Genomic DNA, 27,622 nt, shown 5'->3' on the forward strand with positions numbered 1-27,622 from the left:
CTGTGCCCTGGTTTATCATTCTTAGGCCTTTACTACTCTTCCCTTTATGAATAGAAGATAAATGAAGCTTGGGGGTTGCCAATGTAGAAATGAGAAAGTTAGAAATTAAGTGAGCTAATGAGAAATAGGGGTTAGATTCTGTGAGTACACTGGAGACTAGGGCAGCCTGGATTGCTGTGAAATGTCATATACATAAATTGACAGTACTAACTGCCTTATGGCCCCTGCAATGCATTTGCTCATCTGTTAATTTGGAAGTTTTTAAAACTTCTGTTGAGAGTTTTGTTCAGCAGAAAAGCATATGTCATAAGGCAAATTAACACTGAATCAACCATCTGCCTGTAAATGGTGAAATCTGTGATAATGCAGAGGTTATACATAGCTGGCAAAAACTTGCATTCATGTGCTTTTTTTAATTTCAGGCAGTATGAAGGTGGCTTAAAAAATTTTCTTGGTGCTGTTAATTTTCTTTTTTCTTTGAAAAATCCAATAAGGAAAAAAAGATGTTGGTAAAAGAAAGGGAGGCAAATAAACATATTTTGAAAGCTTCTGTTCTATTTTATTCTAATTTTATTTTATTTTTTATTGCTTATTGGTTTCGGTGGGGGATTGAAGGGAACAATTTTCCACTTGATTGTATGTGTGTTACTTTATGACAGTTGCAGACATACTAATTCATTACAGAAGGGCTATGAAATTTTTCTAGTGATAAGAAGTGGGAGAGAGGGCAGAGAGAAAGATTTTTGTTATGACAGTTAAAAATAATAAGAAAAAAATTCTTGTGGAAAAAGCGTTTAAACAGAAATTTCTTACAGCTATTTGGAGAGCAACTTCTCTTTCTTTCAGTCATCTTGGAGTCAGAAGTGACAAAGCTGTGTTTTTGAAAGGATGCCCTCTGTAAAAACATGATTTCTCTGACACCAGTGTGACCAGCTTGGAACAAAAAGTGAGAAAACAAGCTTATGGCTTACCAGAAGAAAAAAGTGTAATCCTATCCAGTTTGCTGGAAAAGACATAATAGTTTTCTGTTGTTTTCTGGTTTTTTCAGGTTTAAAAAAATGGGAGTAGGCCAACATGGATTGCCTGTATAGTGTCCTAAAGCTCCAGAGTAGCTTTTTGCAGTGTCAGTAAGTGGAAACTTACTCAGGAATGATGGATTCACCCAATGGCAGAAATGCAGGAATTGTGATTTGCAGTGTGCTGTCTTCTCCAGAGCTGATCTGACTGGTCAGATTGGTGGAATTTACACTAATCGACTTGAACACCTCCTCAGTCTCAGATTTCGGCAGTGCTGGGCCATCTGCTGTGCTTTTTTCTGCTTTCTATCTCAGGAAGCATTTTTATTGTTTCTTTCTTGGCACATCTGAAAGATTTCCTGGTTTTAGGCCTGCTGTTACCCTGTCACAAAATAGACAAGGTAACACCCCGACTGCCTTCAGCTCTCAGATCTGTGCTAACTTCCAGGATATTTGGAGCCTAAATACCACGGTGTCCCAGATCTCCATCCATAGCAATTTTCTGAGACACCCCATGCCTGTGGGGAGGGTGTTATGTGTCACCCTAAACTTTTGAACTATTTTAAGACTTCATTGCTTTTTAGTTACTGATATAAATTACACACAGATTAGTCAAAAGTCTCTGCCCTCTGGTCTGTTTCCACTTCTGGAACTCTGCTTTGGCTCAGAAGGAAGATCCACAATTCTTTTGTAAGTGCACTGATGTTCTCCCCTTCCCCATCTCAAACTTGTCCACAGCCTGTCTGTGCTGCCTCGGTCCTCTTGGCTCATTTGGTATCCTCCAGTCCCCAGACTCATTTTCTTTGGTTGAAAAACTTTTCTTAGCTTTCTCATGAGTTCTTCAAATATTTGGTTCAAGTTTGGTTGTTTTAGTCACTCCTCTTAGTTTGGTGGGTACATACTAATGTCTGTTCTAGAAAAGATAGAGCAGAGCATGCCAGGATATGGCAGCTTAGTAGCAGCTTCTGAAAACCTGAAAGTTGTCATACGTTCTGTGTAAGCTCTTCCTCTGAATCATTGCACATGGCTATTGATATGAAATTAGCTTGTGTTGCTTTAGTGCAGATAGTCCCTTGCTGACTGCTGCATGACCCTTGAGAAGCTAAATGGCATTCTTAGAGCAAGAAACAGCTGTTCTTCTGAAGGGCTTGCAAGTGTCAGGGGTTGAACCACTAGGAATCCATGACAGTTTTAATGCTTACCCTGAGTCTCAGAACTCCCAGCCTTTTGCCTCAACTGCAAACCTTCCTGTTGCTGTGCTGAAGAAAAGACAGTGCTGGAAATACTGGTAGCTAATGTTGGTCTGGAACACTGTGTGTGTGCCTAAAGCCTGAGGCACCTGGCAGACTTTGGAGATGGGTATCTCAGAAATTGCTCCTGTCTCTTCAGTCATTCTACTGTTTTGAAGAACTGAAGTACTGTGAACTTTCAGAATTTGTTATCATATTCAGTTGATCAGAATAACTTACGGCATCTGTTATCATTGTTGGTGAAAAGTGACTAAGATCTCCAAAAAATTTCAGAAATATCAGCTATTTTCCATTTATTTGTGTGGGAGCAAATTGGTGACCAGTTGTGGAAGTTTCATTTGCATATCTTAAAGAAGAAATGTAAGGTCAAAAAAGGTCAAAATTAAAACATTCATAAAGTGTTTTTCAGTATGCAGATATGATCATATTGAGGACAAATAGTTTTCTGCTTTTGAAGTCATACAGATTGGAGGCAGCATCAAGTTTTAAAGCCTGAGAAAGAGAAAACAAAGATAATGCTAATGATTTCTCAAAGGCTGATACATTTCAGCTGGATTCAGCTTGCTGGTACTTGTGCTGTAAAAATATGTCAAGTTGAACCTTGTCTCTTTTCTATGCTCTTCTTCAGTTCTGTGAGTCTTCAAACAGAATAATTGGAACTTTTCTTTAGACTGCAAAAGTCAGTGTTATAACTTCTTCTGTGGTATTTTTCAAAATCTTGGCCTATCAATGAAAACATTGAGAACTGAAAAATTGCCATTTATGTGGAGACCAGGTCACATGAAAGAGTGATAGATCACGGGAACAGAAGACCTGTCTAACACTTCTGTCATTGGGACTGCTGGTGTGGGTACTGGTGTGCCTGAGTGTTTATTGGAAAAAGGCTAAAGTTCAGCTGGTCCACAGATTTCAGAAAAAGCTGCCAGCAACAGTGACGTCAATGTCAATTCTGGTGACTGTATTTTACAGTGGCTGATCTGCTGGTATTTGCATGGAAACCACTGAAGTTATTGGATGGCACAAATTGGTGTAAATCCATTAACTTTTATTTATGGCAGGACCAAGCTCAGGCTGTTGTATAGATGTCATGCGTGTTGTAATTTTTTTAATTTTACCCTCTTGCCTTTGTGGGTTTTGGTTTTTTTTGGTAGCTTTTTTGATGATATAGAGTGAAGGAACTCAATTGTGATTTCACCTACATGGATGTGTACTTTGGAGAAACATGCTGTTGAGCTTTTGAATACACAAGAAATGGCAGGTTTTCAGGCAAGCCTCCAAATCCCTCCCACATATCTGGAGATTATATAATCAAATTGTGTGTGTGTTTCATGTTGCTAGGACAAAGTAGAAACAGCAAATTGAAATTCTCATTTTGTAAAAGGAGGCTGTGAAGTGCCAAATTTTACAGCATTATTACAGCAAAAGTAGCAGGGAATTTTTTGAGGGGGATGGTGAGGATGAAGTACAGAGGATCCAGACTGGTCACAGGCAGTAGGTAAAACTGGTCAGTCAAGCCATTTTTTCCTTACAACTCAGATGTGAATGAGGGGCAGGCAGAGAAAGACAGCTCTGTTGCCTTCTAGACAAGAGAGTTTTCTTGTGTAGGTTCTCAGAGCCCAGTTGTGTCATTCAAATCATAATACAGCACTGTAAGGCAGTGAGGGAACATTTAAACATCATGGTTTGAGAATTTTTTAATTTATTTTGTTATATTCCATTTCTAAATTGCCTCTCTAGTCAGCAATGATCATGATTTACAAAGTGTGGGAAATCTCTTTTAAAAATGTGTGTCAGAATGCAAACCTTACATTGAACATTTTTCTGTATCTAATTTTTAGAAACATGAACTTGTGGTATTTTGAAAAACATTGACAAAAATTATTTCACCAAGGTCTTGGGATGTTTAAAAAACAGTAGCAGTTTTGATCTGCATTTATTGGAGTGTTGAAAGTTTATCTGTGTCTCACTGGGCAGTGCTGTTCTTTAGGTGTGTCAGGCAGCCTGGTGAAGTCAGGATCCAGTCCCTCCACACAGCCAAAGTTTTGTTGAAACTTCACTTTGTTCTATAGATGCATTATAAGCTGTACATTGAATAACATGTGTAATAAATATCAGTAAAAGTGTTCACCAAGAGCTTCTAGATAGTAACTTGAGTCAGCCTGTGGTTTGGCACCTCCCCTGCCCATTGCTGGATAGGCTTTCACATGGTAACCCAGATGGAAACCGAAATCTTGTGTTTCTTTCATAGGTTGGAAGTCCCTACAAAATGCTCTGCATTTAATCCATTTTCAAAAAGAAAAAATAAAGCAACTAAAAATACAAAACACAAAACCTAAACCCTCCCTTCCTTTCTACCCAAAAGTAATTTTTTCTGCAGAACTTAGAAAATCTAGTCATTGTTTTACAAATGTTTAATCTATGGCTTTAGGGTAGAGCTATACCAGTAGGAAAAAGAAGGTTCATGATGAATTCCTCTTGGGTTTGTCCAGATCCTTAGGCAATTTGCAGTGGATGAACATATATTTAGTGAGGGATGGTACATGAGCATTGCTCCAATCAGAAAAACTGCAGCATGGCAGTGCACTGAGCTCAGAGGTAACTGGGGCAGTAACATGGCCTGTAGCAGATCAATAATTGAGCCATTACTGAACATTTGGTTTGGACTTGTTTCACTTCTGACTACTGTTTTGATTCCTGTAGCTGATGTACAAGACATGCAGTACTTCCCTTTTCTGCTGCTTTCCAGAACTACCAGAAGGACAAATGCTTCTGAGAATGAAGAGCACAGAGGTGCTCTCTGAGGGTGGAAGTCCATATGCTGCCATAAATCTGATGCTGGCTGGACAAGCACTCTGATTCAGTGGAGACAAGTTAGTTAATGTTAAACTGCGAGGCAGTGACAGCTTTGCTCCTTGCTCAAAAAGTACGTGCTTGCCTAATAAATTCCCAACTTTGGGTTTAGGTTATTCAGATGTTTTGGTAGCTCTCAACAATAAAGGACTTATTTGGTTTAATTTAAGATGTTTGTTTTACTGGTTTATCAGATTGCAATGTACCAGGATTTTTATGTGACTGGTGCCTGAAGTTCTGCCTGGCCTTCTCGCCTGTCTCCTCCGTGAGCCAGTGGCAGAATAATAAAACAGGAACATAACAATCTTTGCCTTAAGACTCCACCCTGGGAATTCCCTGAGGTGTCACTATGCACTTTCCAAATATTAGTGAATTTGTCTTCTGGGAACCTCTCTAATCCCTTCTGAACCTATTGATACTGTAAGAACTTCAGTGGTGTGTGGAAAGTTGTTATACAGCATTAATCTTGCTGAGGAGCCTCCTCCTTTTGTGTGATTTCAGTATGCCCATATCTAATTGCATTTTTTCCCAATTCCTACAATGTATTTCCTGAGAAGGAATATTCAAAGCTCATAATATTGAAGAGGAATTTTGAATGTTTTTTCCTGTCTGCCCCAATTTTTGCATTATTTACATCTACCATTTTGTCAACCAGTAACTAATATTTTTCACAGTTGATGCCATTTGTGGTGTTATGTCCTGTCATTTGCAGACTTTGCCATCTTATTAAAATCACTTCATGGTTTTGAATGTATTGAAAAATGACAGAGAACAGTTGTTGAAAAGTGACCATTTCATCCTGTGCTTCATTCCCCCATCATTTTTGCAATTTGTGCCTGGCCTTTCTGAGCACTCAGTGTTTGCTTAGTTTTAGAAGCAAGTGGCCTTGTTAAAGCCTTCTGTTAGTCTTAAGCTGCAGAGGAGGTTTAGGTTGGACATGAGAAGGAATATTTTTGGAGAAAGGATGATGAGACATTGTAATGGGCTGCCCAGGGAGTTGGTGGAGTATTTAAGGAAATACTGGACATGGCACTCAGTGCCATGCTGTAGACATGGTGGTGGTTGGTCATGGGCTGGACTTGATGACCTCAGAGATTTTTTCTGACCTAATTGGTTCTGTGATTCTGTGTATCTGCCAGATCTTCCTTATGCATATATTTTTTATCTTGTTCAGGATAGGATTTCAGAAAGTCTGGGAGATGTAACCTTCCATTACAAAAGCCTGCTCAATTTTCCCGCTCTGTATCTGGATCCTTTCAGTATCAGGATACCATTGTTAAAAATAGGTTCTTCAGAAGAGTAGGACCTCCAGGTAAATATCACATGTTAATTTTTGAGGGGACTTCTGAATATATGAAATTGTGGTTTTTTTCACTTTTAGAGGGCAGTCAGAGTTGAATTTGGTACCTGCTTCTGTACATACAACACATGCCAGTAAAACCTCTCCTATGATGTCAACTGTCTTGTTTTAATGAAAATACCTCTGCTAATATTTGAGATGAGGAACTGCTGTCCTGAGTAAAATGGCTCACTGTATCTAATTTTTTTTATTGGCAGATTAGACATAGGCCTTTGAATTGGAAAAATTTCATGTCTGCTTAGCAATTGCTTAAACATTTCATCTGTGGTGTGACTAGGTGCGTTCCTGGCAGCTGTACAAATCACTAATGATGTGGTTATTCTTCCCTGTCAGTAGATTCCCTCAGTAGATTGTCTTGGAGGAGACTTGATGAAATCAGTCTGATTAGCATGCTGCATTAGGTATTCTCTTTTCTGATTTAATACATTGTCTTTCTGATTCTCTTTTTTCATAACAGCTTAAAGCAGTGTTCTAGGCTCACGTGTGGTGGTTTGAGCTGTTCTGTGGTAGCAATTCACTGTTGCTGCTTTTGGTGTGTCTAGTAGGTTGTGCACGGGTCTGAATTTGGCAATGAACATTTGAACACATTGAGCTATGTAAGGCAAAAATAAAAGGCTCAGAAGAATTGAACTTGGTGAATTAAATTAGCATTTCCCTGGCAGGCAATAATAGGAAGTGTTTGTTCAAAAATGTTACGTTGCATATGGGCTGACATTTGGATGTATCTTTCCAGTAGCCTTGGTGCCTGGAACAGTTCCCATAATCTGGAAATAAGATACTGCCTAATAAGTAAGCAACACATAGTGTCAATGTGAATAGTAAGAAGCACGACTGGGTTAGTGTAGTGCCTTATTTTATATACATATTTTAATTAATTTCCTGGTAAGTTTGTCAATAAATGTATCAGGAAAGATAAGGGAGATCGGATTATGTCTGTCTCTGCATCTGAGGAAGTACAGAGACCAAATTGTTTGATGATCTTAGTTGACATTTTACTAGGTCCTCTACGAACCTGGAAGGCTTCTTGGGGCAGCAGGTTTTTCTAAAAAAAGGATCCAGATGTTCAAGCAAACTTAATGTATACTCATGGTTTTGAGAAAAGGCTTAAAAAATTAATGAAGAGAAACTGATTCTGGACCTTTCAAGATTAGAGTCAAAGAAATTTAATCCATCTTTCCCAGATTTCTTGTATGCCCATATGTTGTTTTTCAACAGGACTCCTGCTCTGCCTCATCCTTTACTGAGAATGGACTGTAAGTAATGCATCAGTTAGTGCAGAGAAGGAGAGCTTGTCTGTAGGAATGCAGTGTGATTTGTTGGTGAAATAGAGATTGTGTATGGAGGACATCAAGAGAGAGTGGGGTGTGAGGACAAAGAGTCCAGCTTAATTCATAATGCATAGTGAGCAGCCAGCAGCCTGTCCTGGGTGACTCAGTCAAACCAGAAATCTCTTGGTTTATAACCAAGAGAAGAGTAATTTGTGTCAACCTTAGCTGACTGCATCTTGGTTTAGACTGAGTTTGTCACCACTAGTTCCATGTATAGACAGGGGAAAAGGGTCAGTATGTCCAGAGTATGATGTGTCTGTTCTATCTCAAACATTTGTTGTAGGATTTTGTAAAATAGCTGCTAAACAAATGCACTTTTAGAAGTGCATACTTTGTTTATTGAGGGGCAACTGGATGATTAGCTCTGAGTTCGACATCTCAAAAATAACTCTAAAGTTTGGACAAGATAGTCCTGTGATGCCCTAAGTATGTGCTCTTATTTTTCTGCCTGACTAGATTGATGCTTGGAGTCAGTTCTACAGAGCTGTGGGCTAAGTGCAGAATGGCACTGGGATTTTAATGGGGCATTTACTTTATTCCTTTACCTCAGTTCTTCATCTGTAATGAAAGTAGCACTACCCCTTCAACTTTTTTGCCCTTTTTTGCCACTACATAATTTGTAGTGACTTGCTATGTGACTTTTCCTTGTAGCTCTGTTTCACAGTGCCTCTTCCCCATTTTACCAATAGCACAGGTACCCCTCTTCTGGGTTTGATCTGTAAGGTTTTATCTGCCTGGATTTAAAATGGCTGCATTACTTGATCAGGTCAGCCTCAAGACTTGAGTATTACATGTGATGGTGCCTGACTTGGGGGGAAAAAGAAAAACAAATAGGAAATTGCTTTTATCATTTTTTCAGTTGTCCAGGGCTTTTATCAAGGTCTGGAGAGCTGTAGGATACTGAATGTCAAACTAGTTGCTGCACTGTGACTGGGTGTTACTAGTCCTAGGCCAGTGTAATCTCGGAAGTAATTTCATGTTTGGGACAAGAACAAAACATTTCTGTAGGATTTTGACTTAAAAGTAAATTTAAGACTTTTCTGTCATTGTTTAGAGCAATTCAGATAATCAGATTAATATGTAAATCATGATGAAGATAGATGGCAATGTTTGAGATTGCCATAAATTTCCAGCAAATAACAAAATGTCAATACACTGTTTTTTATCTCACTGGAAATAGTAGCTCCTATAGTGACAATTCATAACATATTCAGTTGTTGTAAGGTGCTTCCTCAAGTTCAGCACTTAATGGCTCTGAGCTGACTCAGTTCTGAGAGCAGATGCTTATGAAAGAACTGAAAGATATAAAATAAATGTCGATTAAAGATCTATATATCTTTTCTTCAGAGTTCATTTATCAATTTCCTTCTTCTTGCTCTTTTTTGTGTTCAGGAATCAGTGGTACCTGTTCTGCCATCAGCCTTCAATGGGACTGAGGCTTGGGCACGGGGCAGCACGACAGCTCAGTAATGCACATGTGTGCATGGGCTTTAACTGTGTGTGTTTGTGGGCCTTTGCATACATTGACAGATGTAGAGATTCACTGGTAAGAGAGGTTTGTAATATCAGTTGACTTTCAGTTTTAGGTGATAATTTGTATGTATGATTTTGACACTGTATCTTGGTAGCTTGGTGATTTGGTTGCCATGTGAATACAAATCTGCAGGGGAAAAACTGAAAGCCTGTTATTGTAGTTTGCCAAATATCCTCCTCAGAAAAGATTACAAGTTATATTTTTGCATATTAAAACATCACCTGCTGTCCTTGAAGTCAGAAATGCACCTTTGCAAGTGTAATATAATATACTTGCACTAAATTTTCCGAGAAACCAGGGTCGATATTTTTCTCTTTGTATTTCACAGATTACCTACTTACTTTAACTTTGGGTCACGCAGCTCAGTAGGGAAGGAAAAGAAGAGAGCCTGGAAAGATGCCATTTTCACTGGCACTTCTAAAAATCATTTCTGTAAGGGAATGAGGAAGGATATACTCGTCCTACCCTGCTGGGCTGGTGTGAGAGCTCCTCAGAGCTTCAATCAGTATCATAAGATGCCTTTTTCCAGATGTAGAGTTGAGCTGCAGTTCAGGCTCCTGTGCCCTGGTTTGCAGAATATAGTGAATCTTTAAAGTTATGCAGTTTCTTACTGATTTGTGTGGCAATAATGTCTGTCTTATGAGGAATGGTAAAATGCATGGACCTTGGTGCAAAGCTTCAGGTAATGCTTAAATTTAAGATTCAGACTCATAAGACTCATAATGTCAGCTGTGAAATTATGGTGATTATGCTACTGACTTTGTATTGATCTTTGTCTTCAAGTAAAATTGCTTCACTTTGCTGTAGGTTAACCCAACACTTCTGCTGACTGGTATTGTGTGTTTGGCTCAGTGACAAAAATCCCCTACCAGCTGCTGACCTCTAGGTTAAATTCGTGGCAAAAGCAGCTGGGTTTGCAGCCAGCCTCTCTTGGGACATGGATGGCTTGATGCCTCTTACTGGGAAAGCATGGTAATACTGTTTGAAACAAGTGAAATAACTTGGTATGGCATCAGCTGGTGTAATTAGTTTAAAACTTTTAAACTGTGTTTAAAAGATTTTACATGTGTCAAATAAAGTAGGTATCATAATGAGTGGTAACTGAATCATAATGTAATTGTTTTCTGATACATGTATGTGAAGAAAAATAACTTGTCTTTTTTTTAATTATTAATGTTTTTAAAAGTCTTTCACAATGCTTTATGTTCCCCTCCATCAGTCTGCCTTTGAACCTAACAGGGCAGAATAAATTAATTTTAAATTGGTGTCTAAGTTAAGTAAAAGTGTGTTAGGGAAAAAGCATTTATAGTGCTCAGTGTAACTGGACATTAGAGAAATGCATAAATTTCAGTTTGGGGTTAATAGGACAATGGCTTAGTTCCTTTTGTTGCTACAGGTGCCTAAGTGGAATACGAGTGATGTTGGCAAAGCAGGCAGTAGTTAAGGTGTTGATAAATCCTACTGGAAACAGGTAATGGAGCAGTTCAGGTGGTGACATTCTGCTGTTTTATGTAGAAATGCACTTGGAGTGGTGAGACACGAGCCTGTATTCCTGAAGGTGGGCACAGTGATAGGATCACATCCAGTGTGCTCTAGCTGGCACTTAATCAAGGAAGGTTAGCAAGAGAGAAGGTAGAACTGGGAACTTGAGTAGTGTGTTCTCAAGTGCCCACAACTGTGGTCTAGTAACAAAATGAAAAGGTTATCAGTGAGAAAATGAGCAGTGATGGGCAATGTGCAGCAAAGCCCAGGAGTGCAAAGTAAGATGCTGTTAAAATGGGCACCAGAGCTTCTCTCCCCAGCCTACATTACTTGAAGGCAACTATATCATATATGATTATTGGGGGAAGGTAGGTTTTGTGGAAATGTTCTTGTCTATATTACTTGCTATTTAGAGTGGACCATGCTTCTGAAACAATGAGAGCAAGCCTTACCCCATGTTTGTATTCTAACAGCAGAACTGAAATGCCACACACATTCCTTGCCTTTTGGTGAGACGTGTTGAGAACAGTTTTGCTTGGCTTCAGCTGTGTGTCCATGACAATGTGCTCACCCAGATGAATTGGGGCAGGTGGCTGTTTGCAGTTCTGGGACCTTTGAGGGAGGCTGCTGCACCTGCTGGTTCTGGCTCAGGCCACCCGTATCTGCTGGGCTGAAACCTGCTCTGTGCTCAGTGCCAAGGAGTCAGGAGCAATGGGAGCTCTTGTGTGTGATGGACTCGCAGGACTCCACTTGCTGTCCCAGTGCAATCTTTTCATTCCAAAAGTCATGTTACACAACCTCAGTATGATGAACATGGTGTTTCAGAGTGGATTTTTGTCTATGAAAACCTGTAATGTCCTAGGGAATGTTTTTCCTCAGCTCTGGAGTCAGTTTGTGTGTATTCCAGCATGCCTGTTCTATATCCCTGTGTATCCTGCATATGAACAAGTTTTGGGCCCAGTTGTGATTCTTGGGCTAGGTTCTGATGAACTGTTCTTAAAAGACTGGTGGGAGGCTTTCTGTGAGGACAGTTTTCAACTGAAGGGTTATCAGTGTCCTTTATCCTGTAGCATGCCTTGGGCCTGCTGTCAGGAAGGAAGGTGGACATGCTCACACACGTGCTTGTCACCGTTCTTACTAATTTTAACAGGAAACTGAAAATCTTAAAGGCACCATATTTGCGAAGTTGTTTCACTTTGCTGACATTAGATTTTCAGTCAGATAAAGGAAGGGAAAGTGATATTCTTGTATGTCAACATATTTTGATCTAAAGAAGTGGCTTTTAGAATAGACATTGTTCTACATTCTATTATTGTATTTTATTTTTCTTACACTTCAGATGTTTTAGGGTAATGTAAAATGAATCATCCTTTATGACATTGAGGTTCTGGAGTGTGCCCAAAGGACAGTGAAGCTTCTGAAAGGACTAGAATATAAATGTTAGGAGAAAGAGGCTGAGGGAGCTGGCAGTATTTGTCCTGGAGGAAAGGAGGCTCAGGGGAAGACCCTTATTGCCCTCTACAGCTTCCTGAAAGGAGGCTGTAGCCAGGTGGGAATTGGCCTCTTCCCCGAGGCAACCAGTGATAGGACAAGAAGAAATGGCCTCAGGTTGCATTGGGGAGGTTTAGATTGGGTGTTAGGAAACAATTCTTGACTGGAAGGGTCATCAGGCATTAGCACAGGCTGCCTAGGGAAGTGATGATGTCACCATAGAATCATGGAATGTTGAGAGTTAGAAAGGATCCTAAGGATCATCCAAAACCAACCTGCTGCTGTGAGCAGTTCCACTAGAGCAGTTTGCTCAAGTCCTTACCTGGGCTGGCCTTCAACCCTGCCAGGGTTGGGGCATGCACATCCTCCCAGGGAAGTCATAGTTAGGTGCTCCTTTGAGCTATAGGCTTGAAGAAAAGGTTAGCCTGACTCCAGCCTGCATTATGTCCTCAGTTATCTTCATGTGTAGGTCCTAGAAGGAAATGACCCTCACTGGGACAGGTCTTTAATTTCTGCTGTGTGCACACCTTGAAACATGTTCCAAAGACTTGGAACAGTGCAAAAGGAAAAACTTGAAATTTTTGAACACTTTTTTTTTCTCTTTCAGTCCTTGGTTCCCTAGGGCTGCTTGAATATTTGCATTCCATTATTTATATAGCTTACTTTTTAAAAGAACTTAATAAATTTCAGTATTTTTTAAGTAAGTCTGTTTTGACTATCAGTTCTTCTTTGGTACAATATGAAGAAAAAAAGGACTGAGTAATGCACTTAAATTTCTCTTTTGCATTTTCATCACTGATTTCCACAGTTACCCAGTCTAAATTTGTCTTGACCAAATTTACTGCTAGAGTATTGATACAGGCTGAAAGATTTAAAAAAATTAACTTTAAAAGCATACTTAGAAATCTTACAAAGCAGCAGCATATATTCTTCCAGCTGGTATTTGTGTTCACATTAGTATTAATATCAGTATACTTTTTACTTAGGTTTTCTCTATGATTTTAACTTCAACAAGAAATTGTATTTAATGTCTCCATCTTAAAACACTGCCATTCAAGAAGAGTTTTTATTCTGTTAGGTCTTTGCTATGGAACTTAGGTTGCCTGAAGGTCACGCAGCTGTGTTTGAAGCACTGTCTTTGTAGGCTTCATTGAACTGTGTAGCCTGTCAGTGACAGTACTGTCCCTGGAGATATTTAAAGACTGTGCTTGTGGCACTTAGGGACATGGCTGGGCCATCCAAGTGGTGGACTTGGCAGTGCTGGATTGATAATCTTAAAAGTTTTTTCCAATCTAAGTAATTATATGATTCAGTGGTTCTATGTTGTTCTCAAAAGCCAGAGGAGCAGTATTTGAGTGTGATGGAAGTACATGTATGCATAGTCATAGGTGTTGTGTTAAGCACTTTTTACAGTGGACAGTTGTTATTTAAATAAGGGGAATGCTCCTGGTTTAATAATAGCTCAGAACTGTTGCTTTCTTCAGTCCATGCTGAATTCTGCATGTAATGGGGAGAAATAGTATTTTCCTCTCTATTTCAGGAAGGGAATGGAGAAGTGTTTGCATTAGTAACTTTTTTTTCTTGTCTTCTTCTGTCGTACATATCAGTAATACTTTTAAAATTAATTTTGGTTACAGTTAAAGCAAAAAACTAATAAGTGCAGTACTGGAATGTCTGAAAATTTTCCATGATATGGAAGAGATTTATTTATTGCTATCTTTTATGTTCTAAATGTAAGGAGACATTAAGCAAGAGACTCATGTATCATGTAATGTCAGATCATTTAATTTTCTCTTGAAATGTGTCTAGTTAGTTAGGAGAGACTGCTGTGTAAGGGAAAGCAAATCCTCATAAGTGATACAAAACTAAAAATCCTGGATACAAACTTTGTATTTCACCCTGTGGAAAGTTATATCTGTGATTTGCTTCTAGAAGAGAAAATAAATATAGCTGTGCCCATAAGAAGTGCTCTGGGCTGTCACTTGGCTGACTGGTCAGGCATAACTGTACAGAAATGAGCATTATTTGCCACAGAGGGTTTCTTTTATTGATGAACTCTGCCTCCCTCAAAAACTGAGAGCAGAGCAGAGCCTGGAACAGAGTCACCATGTAATTGGAACTTGCTGAGAAACGTCGTGCCCGTTGTTTGCTTGGAATGGTAGACAGAGAATACCATAGCTCCAGGGTAGCAAAGATCACATCCAAGTTTTTCCAGCAATCTAGCCAAACCTGAAGGAGTTTATGCTTCCAGCCAATTGGCTCCTGAAAACCTTCCAAATTCCAACTTTCTTTTCTTTAATAATCCGTGTTAAACTGTACTGGAACATGGTCACAAACATTTGTTCTTGCAAGAATGCTGCATGCAGCTGAGAGGCATCTTCATTTGTGGTAGGTTAGTTGCTGCTTAGATTAGACTTGCAGTATTGTAAAAAATTACTGCTGGATCTTGTGGTCTGATACTGCTGAATCTTTATGCTGTGAATGACAGGAGCTGAAACTTCTAGTAATGGATCTCACATCTTGGAAGTTTTAGTGTAAAAGCTGGTGCAGTTACTGTTACTAGCGAGTGAAGTCAGCCTATAGAATTAGGTTTTGTTTTGGCTTGAAAGTTTTGAAAACCTCTGAACAGAAAGCATCTCAGTGCTTTATTTATTTATTTATCCCAGTGACTTATTTTAGTCACGGTGTTTGGTGCATCCCACATTTTGGAGACATTGATGTACAGAAATCTCAAATGGAAACTTTCTTGCTAGATTTAGTCATAGGACTTTCCAAATGTAAAGTTGTATCATACCTCTTTTGCATAAATTATGGTGCTTTAAAATAAAATCTAAGAATATGGATAATAATGGTGAGAGTTTTTCAATCTTGTTTCTTTGCTCTCTGTTCTGTTTTAGTCTTTGTTTTTAGCTTCATTTGACTAGAGACAGATAAGGGAGATGCTCTTAGCTGAGGTGTCCTTTTAACTCTTACCAACTCCTCAGGAAGTGCTAATAACAATAATGTTTAAGGGAGTATTTTCATTATTGTACTCATGGCTAATTGCTGGTAAGTGAGGAGAGCAGCCCACTAGAGTAAGAAGGGAGCAGAAAGGCATAAGGTGTAATGAGACTTTTAGAATTTATTTCAGCATTTTTTTCTAGGTTCAGTGCTGGGGAAGCTTCTCTCCCTGTCTGTGCCTAGAGAGTATGGTTTCTGTTTCTCTTCCCACAGATGACATCAGCTCAGTCCTATGGGCTGGTACAGTGAGAGCAGGAGCACCAACCTCACTCTTTCCAGCTGGACAAATTACCCCTCAGGTGCTGCTGGTGCAGAGCTGGGCCGTGGGCTGGGAGTCAGAGCTGTGCTGGGTCCCACCCACGTCAGGGAACACGGAAAGCTCTGCCTTTGACATCTCCTGAACGCTGTCCCCTTCGCTCAGGTCACCTGGGCTTCCCTTTCCCTTTGCTCCTGTGCTGATTGTTTCTCTTCTGTTCTGACACTTCCTTCCTGGGAGAGTGGAGGGCTTAGATATTACTCATGGCTTGCATTTTTGTAATTGCTCAGTAAGAACCTTTGTGGTGTTTTTGTTGTTTTCCACCCGCTACAGGCAGTCACTGTAGTGAAAGGCTGTGGGTGGAGGAAAGATGGCAAAAAGTAAAGAAATTTGCGTAGTGCCTGGTCAGCTCAATTTCCTCTGCAGCATGCCCTGGACAGGTCTGTTCTTACCTCAAGACCCTTTAGATAATTTTAAAAAATAATCTTAGCGGATAAGAAACATGGATTAATTTAATTTTGAAGCATATGATAAGTCATTAATATGGGACACTATCTCTTTCCTAAATAGTTATGGTGGCAATGATAGCCTCTGGTCCCAGGGGAAAAGGGAAGGAAGGAGAGAATTTCACCAGGTTATTTAAGAATTGAGTAAGACTAAAACCAGTGGTTTACTCAGCTTAAACTTTATTCTGTTATCAAATCAGCATCAGAGCTTTGGTGGTGCAAACTTACCTTTCATTGTTCAAAAGGAAGGAAATAACATCTTATTTTTCTAACAGAATAAACACATTTTCAGCCCTGCTCCCTGTGCTGCAGCCCACGTGCACTGTTAGAAAAGCAGCGACTGTGTTGGTTTTTCCTGTTTGTGTCACACAGAAGCTTTGATGTGTATTGCTCAGAAGTTGGTTGCTACAGCACCCATCCTTCATTCTCTTGTCATGCCCTCTCCTATCACAGTAAGACTCATGAGGTGAAGAAGCAGTTGGGTTTTTTGTTAAAGTTTTACCACAAAAGATTTAGTCTCATCCTTTACTGTATAATATATTCTACCCTTCTATAGGTGTGTATATATATATATCTTCTATTTTGTCTTGTATAATATATTCTAACCACAAGTTTGAAAATGTACCTCTTTCTGAAGAATTGCAGCAGAGCTTGGTGCAGTTCTAGAAAGTTTACAGATGTGCCACTGGGATTTGCTGAACTTTTGTGCTTAATAATTTAAATATTGCTATTTCTGAAGATTCTATAGACCTTAGCCTTGAGGCCCCTGGGATCATCTGATCTGACCTGCATATGAATCATAAGCAAGTAACTTGCATAAGTTATTCTTAAATTGAGCCCAAATACTCATGCTGGACTAAAGCCCAAAGATGTTTGGCTGAAGCAATCTTCTCAAAAAGGAAAACATCAAGATAAGTTGAGTGCATGTTCCTTGGGTGTGGAGCTTCACTGCCTAGTTGTCTTCCCTCTTTTATAATCCAAGGTCATAATTAAAATCTTTCTTTCTGCTTTCATTTTCCACTGTTTTTGTTACATTGTGTGCTAGATTGGAGAGAGCTTTCAGTAGTTACGAAGTTTTATGTGAAAAGCAGACACCTCATAGTTTTCCTTTTTCTTCAGCTATAGTATCAACACTCTAAATTGAAGGCATTTTCAGTGTCTGTTACTCTTGTAGCTCACCTCTACGCTCATCTAAACTTTACTCTTATTCTTTGCTCTTCAAAAAGTGCAGGCCGAGGCTGTGTTCAGGTTTTTGTTTTTTTTTTTTTTTTGTCTCAGTAATGCGTTTTAAAATCTTGCTTTGAGATTTAAAATCTTGCCTGGGCTTTAGCCCAAGTCTGAAGCCAAACTGTTTTACAGTTTGCTTCTTTTTATGGCCATATCTGAATGCAGCTGCTGTAGCTTTAGGAATTAAGTTTCTCATAGTGTACAGGGTGAATCTTGTTGGAGTCTTCTGGTGGTTGTCTTTAACTTCAGCACAGTTATGTACCAAATTAAGTTACATGCACAATCTACTTCTTTTTTTCTCAGAGTGATTTTATTTTGATGTGATGCATCAAAATGGCCATTATAAAAACTGTTAATATGGCTGCTGCTAAGCAAATAAGATAATGCAATCTTAAGTACATTTGCCTGCATTTGTATCTATTTTGCTCCAAATCCTCCAAAATTGTGTGAATTCTATTAGACACATGATCTCTTATTTGAAGTGTGTGTGAGTCTGACTTTGCCTTGGCTAACCAAAAATTAGGTTTCATTTAAATATGCAACTATCAGCCAATCTATAGATATAGATATGTGCCTGTGTACATGTATTTAAAGACACAAACCTTTGGTTCCTAATCTTTAGAAGACAAAAGCCCTGAAATTTTCATGGGGTACCACACTGTTGAGGTGTTTACAGGATGTGGATTTTATTTTGCATAACTTGACAGTCCTTTAGTAATGAAAAAAAAAACCAAAAAACAAAACAAAAAAATTCCCAAAACAAAACAACAAAAAACCCAAAACAACACAAAAAACCAACCAACCAACCAAAAAAAAAAACTAACCAAAAAAACCAAACTTAAAGAAAACCCAACCCAAAAAACCAAAAACCAAAACACTTGGAAAATATATAGAAAAACATTCCAATTCCATTTACCAGAAAAGAAAGCTACTGTGAAATATTTGGACTATCTACGAGACCATGGCTTTTTCTATTTTGGAGTGCTGGATAACCAGTGTGCCAGCAGTGGTGGTCTGGAGTGACGTGGTGCCACAAGTGGGATGCTTGGATTTGCCTAACCCTTTTTCCTGGAGGAGCTGGGAGGGGCCCAGTTGCAGGTGCACACCAAGCAGTGCTTGCTTCTGCCTTCAAGACCTGTGCTGTTCATCAGAGGGTGTGGGGAGCCAGCCCCTCTCAGCAGCATCTGTCCCCTTCTGCCACGTTGTGCTGGGTAAAACAGGCTTTGCCTTTGCCCATGTTCTCCTCTCTGAGTTTTGTGCAGGCAGTTTGAGAAGGACAGATGGAAGTGTTTGGTCGTTGCTGTTGCTGGGGAGGATGTGAGAGAAGGGATGTGGAGAGAGGAGGATGTGTGCTGCTCTGTAGGGTTCAGTGGTGGGAAGGAGCCACAGTTGCTCCCTGGCTGTGGACCATTGGCTCTGCCAAGACAATTAAAAATCCCTGGACTGTTCTCTGCAGCTGCTGAGATGGGGTTTTGCTGGCCTTCTTTCAGCTCCTGTCAGAAGAATAACAGTTTGTCTAAGAGACAGTGCCTGTTGGTAGTTCATGCTTTTTGCAGACAGACTTTTAAGTCCTCTGTTGCTTTAATGCTTCTGCAAAATAGGACCTTGTAACACAAGCGTCTTTGGGAGATGCAACTTGACTGTAAGATGTGGCAATTGGTTTTCCTTTCTTTTCAGCCCTGCAAACAAACTGTGAGCCTGTACCAGGTTGTTATTTTTACTCAAGTAGCTAATTCTCTAGGCTTGAAAGCAAGAAGCGCTTTTCTGGTTTTCTGTGTTTTGCAAGCTGGATTCAGTTTTGTGTTCCTGATCCTATTTTATTGACTGAATTTGCACTTCTGTACTTGGAAATGGTTGCAGAAAAAAATATCTATAGTGTTTTTAAAAAGAAAGGGCTCCTTTTTTTTTCTGGTGATGTATTGTGCTGATAAAAGATGAAAAGGTTGACAAAAGATAATATATTTTGCATTTTTAAGTGCTGATTACTCTTTATGTAAGGAAAAACAACTTGAATTCAGCTTAACAGAAAAACCATCCTGAAATGGAAAGCAGTCTATACCAGCATTGTCTATGTCAATGGGTGATTATTTTTTTCTTCTATATGTCTGAATAAGATGCATAGAGTAACATGAAAACATTCTAGTTCATAGTTCCTTGAAGTCAGACCTCCTAACATAAGATGACATTCTTAGGATCTTCTCCAAACTTGTCGGTGATTTTTGGGACAATCAAAATAGCTTTCCCTTGAAATCCCTAGATTCTCTTTCCTTTGTGGCATGGATGATAATGATAATAGTAATAAGAAGACCATTTGCAACTGAGAAGTTGCACTTCTGCATTTCTCAGTTCTTCCTTGTAGAAAGAAGATCAGTTATTTACCAGAAGTTGTGCCCAGGTTTCCAGCAGCATGTCAGGCTGCTCATCTCATGGGCTACAGAATGCAGGGAGGTGAAAAGGAAACCAAGAGAGCATGAAATGGAAAAATACAAATAGAAGGTGCATTTGTAAAGGGGTGTGTGGTGAGGAGAAAAATGCAGGGAAGTGGAAGACCTAGTAAATTATTAAATAAAAGGAAAAGGAGAGCAGGGAAAGGAAAAGCTACAGGGAAAGCTGTAGACAGAAGGACCTGACCGTGGGGCAAAATGACTTGGTTTAGTTTTCCTAAGACCTGGGGCTTAATTTCCAATTTTACTGAGCTTTCACAAGGATACGAAAGAGGAATGAGACAGTTGTGGAAATGCTGGGATAATGAAAGAAGTTAAACATTTCAGTGATCCTATGTAGTCTCGCATAAATGCCTGCTTAAATTGCAAGAGAATGTGCATTTGGAGATAGAGAGAATGTAAGAGCTAAGGTTGAGAAAGCCACACTGGGAGAGCAAGGAAATGCTAAAAAATCATGTACTGTTTTAGTAGGGTGTTTTCCAGTGGATACAGGCCTGTAAGCTTTAGCTAACTGGTAGTAGAGTGGAATTTGGGGACAAATAAATTCAATGGATTTTAACATTGACAAGGGAAATAATTCATAGAAGTTTGTATAAGGTATGATAGATTTGAATTTGTAACTGGTAAATATCTTTTAGGACTGGTTTGGGGTTTTTTTTTGGTTTTTTGAGATCTTTTTCATAGTTGTGGTTTTTTGTTTTTTATTTTTTTATTTTTTTATTTTTTTTAAGTTGTTACGACAAAGACAGTGTTAATCTATGGAAGTGCCATGTCTTTTTAATCTTGATGACATAAAACACTCTGGCCTAGTTTTTTTTGGTTTTTTGAGATATTTTTCATAGTTGTGGGTTTTTTTGTTTTTTTTTTTTTTTTTTTTAAGTTGTTATGACAAAGAGAGTTAATCTATGGAAGTGCCATGTCTTTTTAATCTTGATGACATAAAACACTCTGGCCTAGATTTTTCTTGTTTACATTCAGTTGCAATAACTACTTTTTTAAAAATCATGTCTAATCTTGGAAACCTCTCTATATGTAGAGGGTTTGTAGTACTTAATTCTTCAACAATTATGTATAACAGGCTGTGTTCTTGTACCAAGCTGTGGCTTTGGGGCATGGTGGGAAGAAAGGGATGGTAAATGGGAAATTCTTGACTTCTTGTGTACCAGCTTCTCAAGCTGCTTTATCTGTTTTAATCCAAAAGCAGCCCTTAGTACTGAAGACTAATCCCAAAGCTGTGTCGATGCAAATGATTTGTGTGCCAAAAAGAACCACTTGTGCAAAGAAGGATAAAAAAGTGAGCCTCAAGATGGATTCTGTTTTACAGTAGCTGCTTAAGTATGTAAACTTGGTGTTAGTAAAAAGAATGAGAAAGTCTGTGTGTGCCATTGAATAATCATAAATGGTTTTTGTGCTGTTCTTTCTTTCCAGATTTGAACATGGAATTCAACCCATCAGATCATCCACGGGCCAGTACGATATTTCTCAGTAAATCACAAACAGATGGTAGGTTACTGAATTTATTACAGTAGTTATCTCTAAACCCTTGGTTAGAATGCATGTGATAGTCCTTTAATATGTAATGGCCCCCTCTCCCCCAAAAAGAGGCATTTAGAGGCATCATGTTAGAGTTTTAAGTAGTCACACCTTCAGCTAATTGTCTTGTCAGATCAGTAGTACAAATATGGGTGAAGCTTAATATAATTATATTTTAAACATATTTTCTCTAAATCCAAATTTTTTGTGTAACTGTTTCTCTTTTTTTTAAAACTCTGAACATTAGGCTTCTGAAAAATGTGTAGAAAATATTTTTTTAGAAAATGCCAGTTTATATTAGCTAAGAAGACATTGCAGGGTTTCTCTGATATAGATTATACTGTAAATGAGTTCAGTACTAGATTTTCTTAACAAAATAATTCCCATCCTACCCAGACATTCTGTCTTCTTCTCCTCTTGTTATGGATTTTATATAATCATGTTGATCTGGAGTTTAGGCTGTTTTTTTTTTTTATACATAGACAAAATGATCTCTAAAATTAATATTGGTTAAACAAGCCTCCTGATAGAGTTAGTAGAATAGAAGCCATTTACTGTGGCTCTTTTGTTCCCTGTTGGACATGTATGATATGTTGGTTTAGAAATAAATGAATAATGGATACGAAACACATTATTTTCTAGCAGGACTTTCAAAGCAGTTCCTGCATTTTAATTCTGACTGTTCATCATGAATTCTTTGTCCTCCTTTCTGCTGCCTATAAATGCTGCTTTTGATTTACATAGTAAATTGCAGTGTCAAACACATCACTTGAAAAATAATGTAGTTTTCACTTGCTGTATATTTTTTGCTAGTTGTTGAGCATGACTAGAACAAAGAGGATATACATTTAGACCCTAATTGAAGAGTTGATTATGTGAGTACCTCCTTTGACCTTGAGATTGTCCTTCTGAATTCAGCCCTGGTTCTTTCAATGCCTCATTATTTGGGTTTGGATGCCATTTACCATACTAATCTGGTTTGGTAGTCTGGCAAATGAATATGGTAGTATTTCCATAGTTGTATTATGAGAATTGATGTCTGTTCTTAGTGAATTTGCTGTGTTTTGAAACTGTCTAATCCCATATGGATGCTACTTGTTTCTTGTTTCAGCTTGTTGAAAGAAAGGACAAAATAGGCCCAAGTTCAACAACTAAAATTTTGACCAGACTGGATGATTATTCTCACTTTTAATAAGAGCAGTTAATTTATTGCAATATGGAGTTAATTTTAAGCATTTTATAAAAATCTTTACACCTGTGCTAGAGTTGGTCTATGAAACTTTGTTCTAGTTTAAGTAACGTGAAGAACATTATTTTGAGTAAGAACAATGAATTTAGGGAAACGTTATAGAAGTGTTATCAATGGGAGTGTAAGATCTGTTCAGCTGTCCTTGATGCACTGGAAAAAATACAAAGGCTATTTTGTTTGTATAAAAATAAAAGGATTCTGCAAACATTTATCTACTGATGTGTTGCTAAGAACCATTGTGTTCTGGTACTAAGCATTTTGCTTGGCTGTACTTTGGGCCCCTTGTTAAACCAAGTGGGCTGTAGGAGTTACCACACTGTTCAAGGGTGTTGCCTAACCAAAATGCAATAAAGTGCTTGTTAAGAGGAAAATAGAGGGATTTTTTAGGGCATGTAGGGTTGTAATCTGGCAGGTTGCTGTGGAATCTAGGGGACCCCCAAGACTTATTCAGGTGATGTGGAAGAGGAGAGCTGAGTTAGCTGTGTTGAAAACAGCTGAGTTGGGCAAATAACTGCTCCATTACTTGAATAGTATTGGGCTAGTAAACCTTCCTGTTGACTGTAAGTGGAAATATTTCTATAGATAAGACCTGTGGACATTTAAAATGCACATTATACAATACACAGAGTCAAGTGGCATCAGAATTCAGGGTTTCGTCCAGGATCTGACTCTGGCTGTGAGCACACATCTCACAGTTTTACAGTGGGAAATGGCCAAGTCCATCACTAGGTGCTAGAGTGACTTGGAAATGTTACCTTCAGACAGTTCCATATCTGGCTTTCTAGTAGCCCTGTGCTCTTTGAGCCTCACTGGTACTCTTAAAGCATTCTCCTGGTGTAGGAGATGTGCTTGATCTGCTTGTGATCAACATGTGAGCCAAGAGCAGCAAATAGAATGAGATCAGGATGTGGCATCTTGGTTTATTACGTGGTCTCTAATTGTCTTTGTTCTGTGAAGCCTGGATGCCATGCTAAGCATGTAAATTGTCCTGCCCTCTTAGTCACTAGTCTGAATGAATCCTTAATTACCTGAGCATTCAATGAATCTGTAGAAAAGTTAAAGTCACAATAAGTATTAATTTGATTCCTGTCTAGATGAGATTTTCTAAATGTTTCCATCTCTTTTGGGGATTTTCTAGGAACTGAATGATATGTGTGGAATTCTTCCTCTTTAGGGAGCTGGTACAGAATATTACTTGTTATGTTTTTAGCTTCTGTGAGTGCTTTATGCAAGTTCTCCGTAATCTGCTGAGCTTGGCCAGTGAGCTGTGGGTGACTAGAAACCAATTATTTAGTGGGTTTAATTATTTAGCACTGTTTAGGGTGTGGGTGTGGTTAACCCAGGATTTCCAAACAGCACTTCAACAGTGGAACTGCCTTTTCTGCATGGTAGCAGGAAGGCAATGTTTGCTCCTCCAGGGTGCTGGTAATGGTGTTTCCTGTCAGTGGTTCCAGCTGTGCCCCTCTCCTAACTTAGACTGGGCTTTACACATTCAATGTACTGGCTAAATTTTGCAGTATCAGTGCAACAATGGGCTTCAGACAAAAAAGATTTTCAAGTTGTATTTATATAGGCAGATAGAAGTGGAGTAAGTTGCTTCTAGTCTTTAATATTAGCTGGGACCAGTCTTCTGAATTAAAACAAAAATAGATGAGTTACCAACAATGGTTGGTAATTCCAACTTCCAAAACACAAGATGTGTAATCCTCAAGAATTTTGGTTTTGATCCTGATATGATTAACATTAAAATAAGTCTATAGAAATGGCACAGTGAAAGTTTTTATTACAGCACAATGAAAAGTACATATATATAAATACATGTACACATAGGTGCCTCTGTGTGTATTTCCTCACTCCCTTTTAATTTCAGAGTACTTTCCTCCTATTGCAAAAGCTCAACAATAACAGTTGAAAGTGTCTGCAGCAATAGAAATAAGTCATCAACTGTAGAATGAGGAAAACTGAGTCTATTTGGCAGCATCTCAGGCTCCACTTGAAGATTTCCATTACAACTTTGAAGTTTTATATTGCTTTAAAAAAAGTAGAATTGTTCAAACTGACTCGAAATCTGTTTGGCTTCACATCATCAAAACCCCTTGCCTGAAACCGAAAATCCTGGAGTTGCAGTTAGGAGTTTATGCTGCAAAACACTGGTTAATTCTAACATGATGGTCTGGCCTGCTGCAGACCATACTGAGTTGTGTGAGCAGCAAAACATTTTTAAACTGACTGAAGGCAAGTCATGGAATGACTCTTTACAGTCATTTTGCCTTGTGCAATAATTGGCTTCCCCTTGTTTAAAATGGGGATTGTGATTACAGAAGAATGGTTGTGACAGAACGGGTTTCTGAGCTGCTCGACTCCCCACTGGCACATGTTCTGGGGAGAGGTGAGCCTTACTTTTGAGCCAGAAGCACTGAAAGAAGCAGCTGCCTTCCTGAAATGCCTCACCTGCGAGGCCAGGCAATCAGAATTTCTGTTATATGGGGTTAAGAAGGAATTGAGTTTTTTGGGAGGAAAGGCTATAGGGAAAGGAGGTCAGCAGGGTGCTTGCAAAGATGTGCACAAGAAGTGCTTGAGCAGGCAAAAGGGAGGGGTGGGTATGTGTTCTGGGGAGAGGTGAGCCTTACACTATGGCAGAGTGAGCCAGAAGCACAGAAAGAAGCAGCTGCCTTCCTGAAATGCCTCACCTGAGAGGCCAGGCTATCAGAATTTCTGTTATATGGGGTGTCGTAGGTTAAGAAGGAAGTGAGTTTTTTGGGAGGAAAGGCTATAGGGAAAGGAGGTCAGCAGGGTGCTTGCAAAGATGTGCACAAGTGCTTGAGCAGGCAAAAGGGAGGGGTGGGTATAAATATGTTAACATATTCTTCTGGAGACTGGAAATAGCAAATGGGATTGAGTTGTGAGTGACATTCTTGCTTTGGATAGTAGAGGATTGTACCTTCACAGGGAATTGAATGAGGGATACAAATACAGAAGAAAAAAACCTAAGGGGAATAAAGGTCATTAAAATGGAATTTGGAGTATATGTGCCAGCTGTCTCTGTAGGATTTGAAGAACTTTTAATGTGGTATAATTATTTGTGATTAAAAATGTTAAATACTTAACTGTGTTCAAAATTTCAGTTAGTATGTGTTAACTTTGAGTTAAGCACTACAGCAGGTTTGCACACAGCTTATCAGAATTGTTTACTGCCTGTACAGTGCAATATGTGATACTAGACAAATACTTCTTCTGTTCTTAGAAGTATCTGCCATTATTTTGTTGTTCCCCTGTAGATGTCTTATGTGTTTTGCTGGTGATAAATGCAGTGTGTGGAACTTAAGTGTAGTGCAGTGTTTTAGCAGGATTTCAAGCAGTTTAACAATTTACTAGATCTTCAGAATTTTTCTGCTGTTCCTGTTTAATTCTATTTCTTATACAATGTCCGTGATTGTGGATTTGAGCATATTCTAAGTGACATGGCTAACATCTGTCATGTGTGATTCTCCTTTCTGCTCCCTGGGAGGAAAATTATGTAAGGATTTTTCAAAGTTTTTCTTATTTTTTAATTTTCATTTTATGTCTGCATTAAACACAATTATTTCACAGTATTCACACATACAGCCTTGTTTATGTGAGATTGCTTGCTTATAATAAATCACAGATAGTGGCTTCTCATCCAACAGGGAATGGACAGGCTGTCCCACCATTGTGAACACTCTTATTTTGCTAAGTGCATTGGTTTGCATAGCTTTCAAATCATGATGCACCAAAGTGCATTTAATCACCTACAGCATGAAACCATTATTATTTTAATCCTGCAGTTTGATTTATGTGGTAGTTGCCTCCAGAGTTGTATCCTAAATGCTGTGGTATTTTCACTGGAACAGAGCTCCGCAGGCTCTCTATGGGGTGAGTTAATTGGGGAAGTGCTTTAAAAAATGAAATAGAGTATGTATAATCAGCTGTAATAAGCATTTTCCTGACAATTAAGACTTTATACATCTATCTCCCTTTTTGTTGCTATTTACTTTCTGACTGTTTTGGCTAATTGTGGCTTTGACTTGCAACCATTGCTTGTGGTGACTGGTTCATACTCACCAAGGAAATAGATTTTCATTCTTACATCCAACATGAGTAATAGTTTCAGGCTTGTGCCTGATCATTATAGAAGGCAGTGGTGTAATCCATACGGTTTCAAGGCTTCTCTGTGGGAGTTAGAGCACAGTAAAGTGTGATAAGAATTTGCTAACTCCATGGTGTAGCTGTTCAGGTGCTTTCATACCTGCAAAGTAGTGTAGGCCACTTTGCAGCAAGGTACCTTGCATGAAGGCACTGGTGGCTCAGAATACCCACACAGAGAGCTGGGGAAGAATGGCCAAGCCACTGCTGCCTTGGACTGCAGCTTACTGCATATTAGCTTGCCCATGTGGACCAGCACCTGGTGAAGTATCAAAATGGATGAGAATTTTAACCCATCACCACGCTAGTGGCCATAAATGCTTTTGTGCATACAGATATATGTTTCTTCTGTGTTTGCTATATAAATATACTTGGTTAGTGCAAAAGCGATTATAATGTTGCACATAGATAGTCTCCTGTTCTTTTTATTATAAATGGTGTATAAGAAGCTTAATCAGGAAAAATAGTCATGTAATATTTCTATCATATTTTGTGTTTTTGCAGTGAGAGAAAAACGCAAGAGTCTCTATATAAACCACGTAAGTGAAAATGCCTCGCTATGCAGCTTTCTCCTTGTTGTCTATATTATAAATGAGAGTTATCACACATGATTTCCACATTGCTGAGAGGGTGCTGATGCTTCACATGTTTGTTCTGCATCAGGATCCTGAAGTATAGGCCTTGACTGTTGAGTTAGTGGAACAAATCTGTTGGTTTGAAGACAGTATTATGTTCACGGCCAATGTGTGTAGGTAACTGGTATCTGGGAAAGAGAGCTTGCACACATTGGTATGGTTTTTAAAATTACTACAGAAGTTCTTGTAACTTTAGATTACATTTGTATGCAAGTTTGCATTGGCAGAGAACTACTGCATTGGATGTTTACACAGTTGTTCTGAAGTGTTGATGCAAGGTAAATGTGAATTGACGTG

The 27,622-nt window shown here is 38.9% G+C and overlaps 1 protein-coding gene across 4 annotated transcripts in view; it reads left to right on the forward strand.

Moving 5' to 3' along the window:
• CCNY (cyclin Y) overlaps window positions 1–27,622 on the forward strand; it is a 121,768-nt gene that overhangs the window by 52,968 nt on the left and 41,178 nt on the right. The window contains exons 2-4 of one of the 4 annotated variants that reach the window (XM_039707741.1): window positions 21,173–21,247; window positions 26,032–26,043; window positions 27,195–27,229. In XM_039707741.1, coding sequence (XP_039563675.1) covers window positions 21,173–21,247; window positions 26,032–26,043; window positions 27,195–27,229 — 122 coding nt within the window. The remainder of the gene's footprint in view (window positions 1–21,172; window positions 21,248–26,031; window positions 26,044–27,194; window positions 27,230–27,622) is intronic. The other 3 variants (XM_039707747.1, XM_039707754.1, XM_039707762.1) reach the window with 3 other exon arrangements.

Source organism: Passer montanus, unplaced genomic scaffold (assembly GCF_014805655.1).
Source record: "Passer montanus isolate IOZ18808 unplaced genomic scaffold, ASM1480565v1 scaffold10, whole genome shotgun sequence".
NCBI classification, from domain to species: domain Eukaryota; kingdom Metazoa; phylum Chordata; class Aves; order Passeriformes; family Passeridae; genus Passer; species Passer montanus.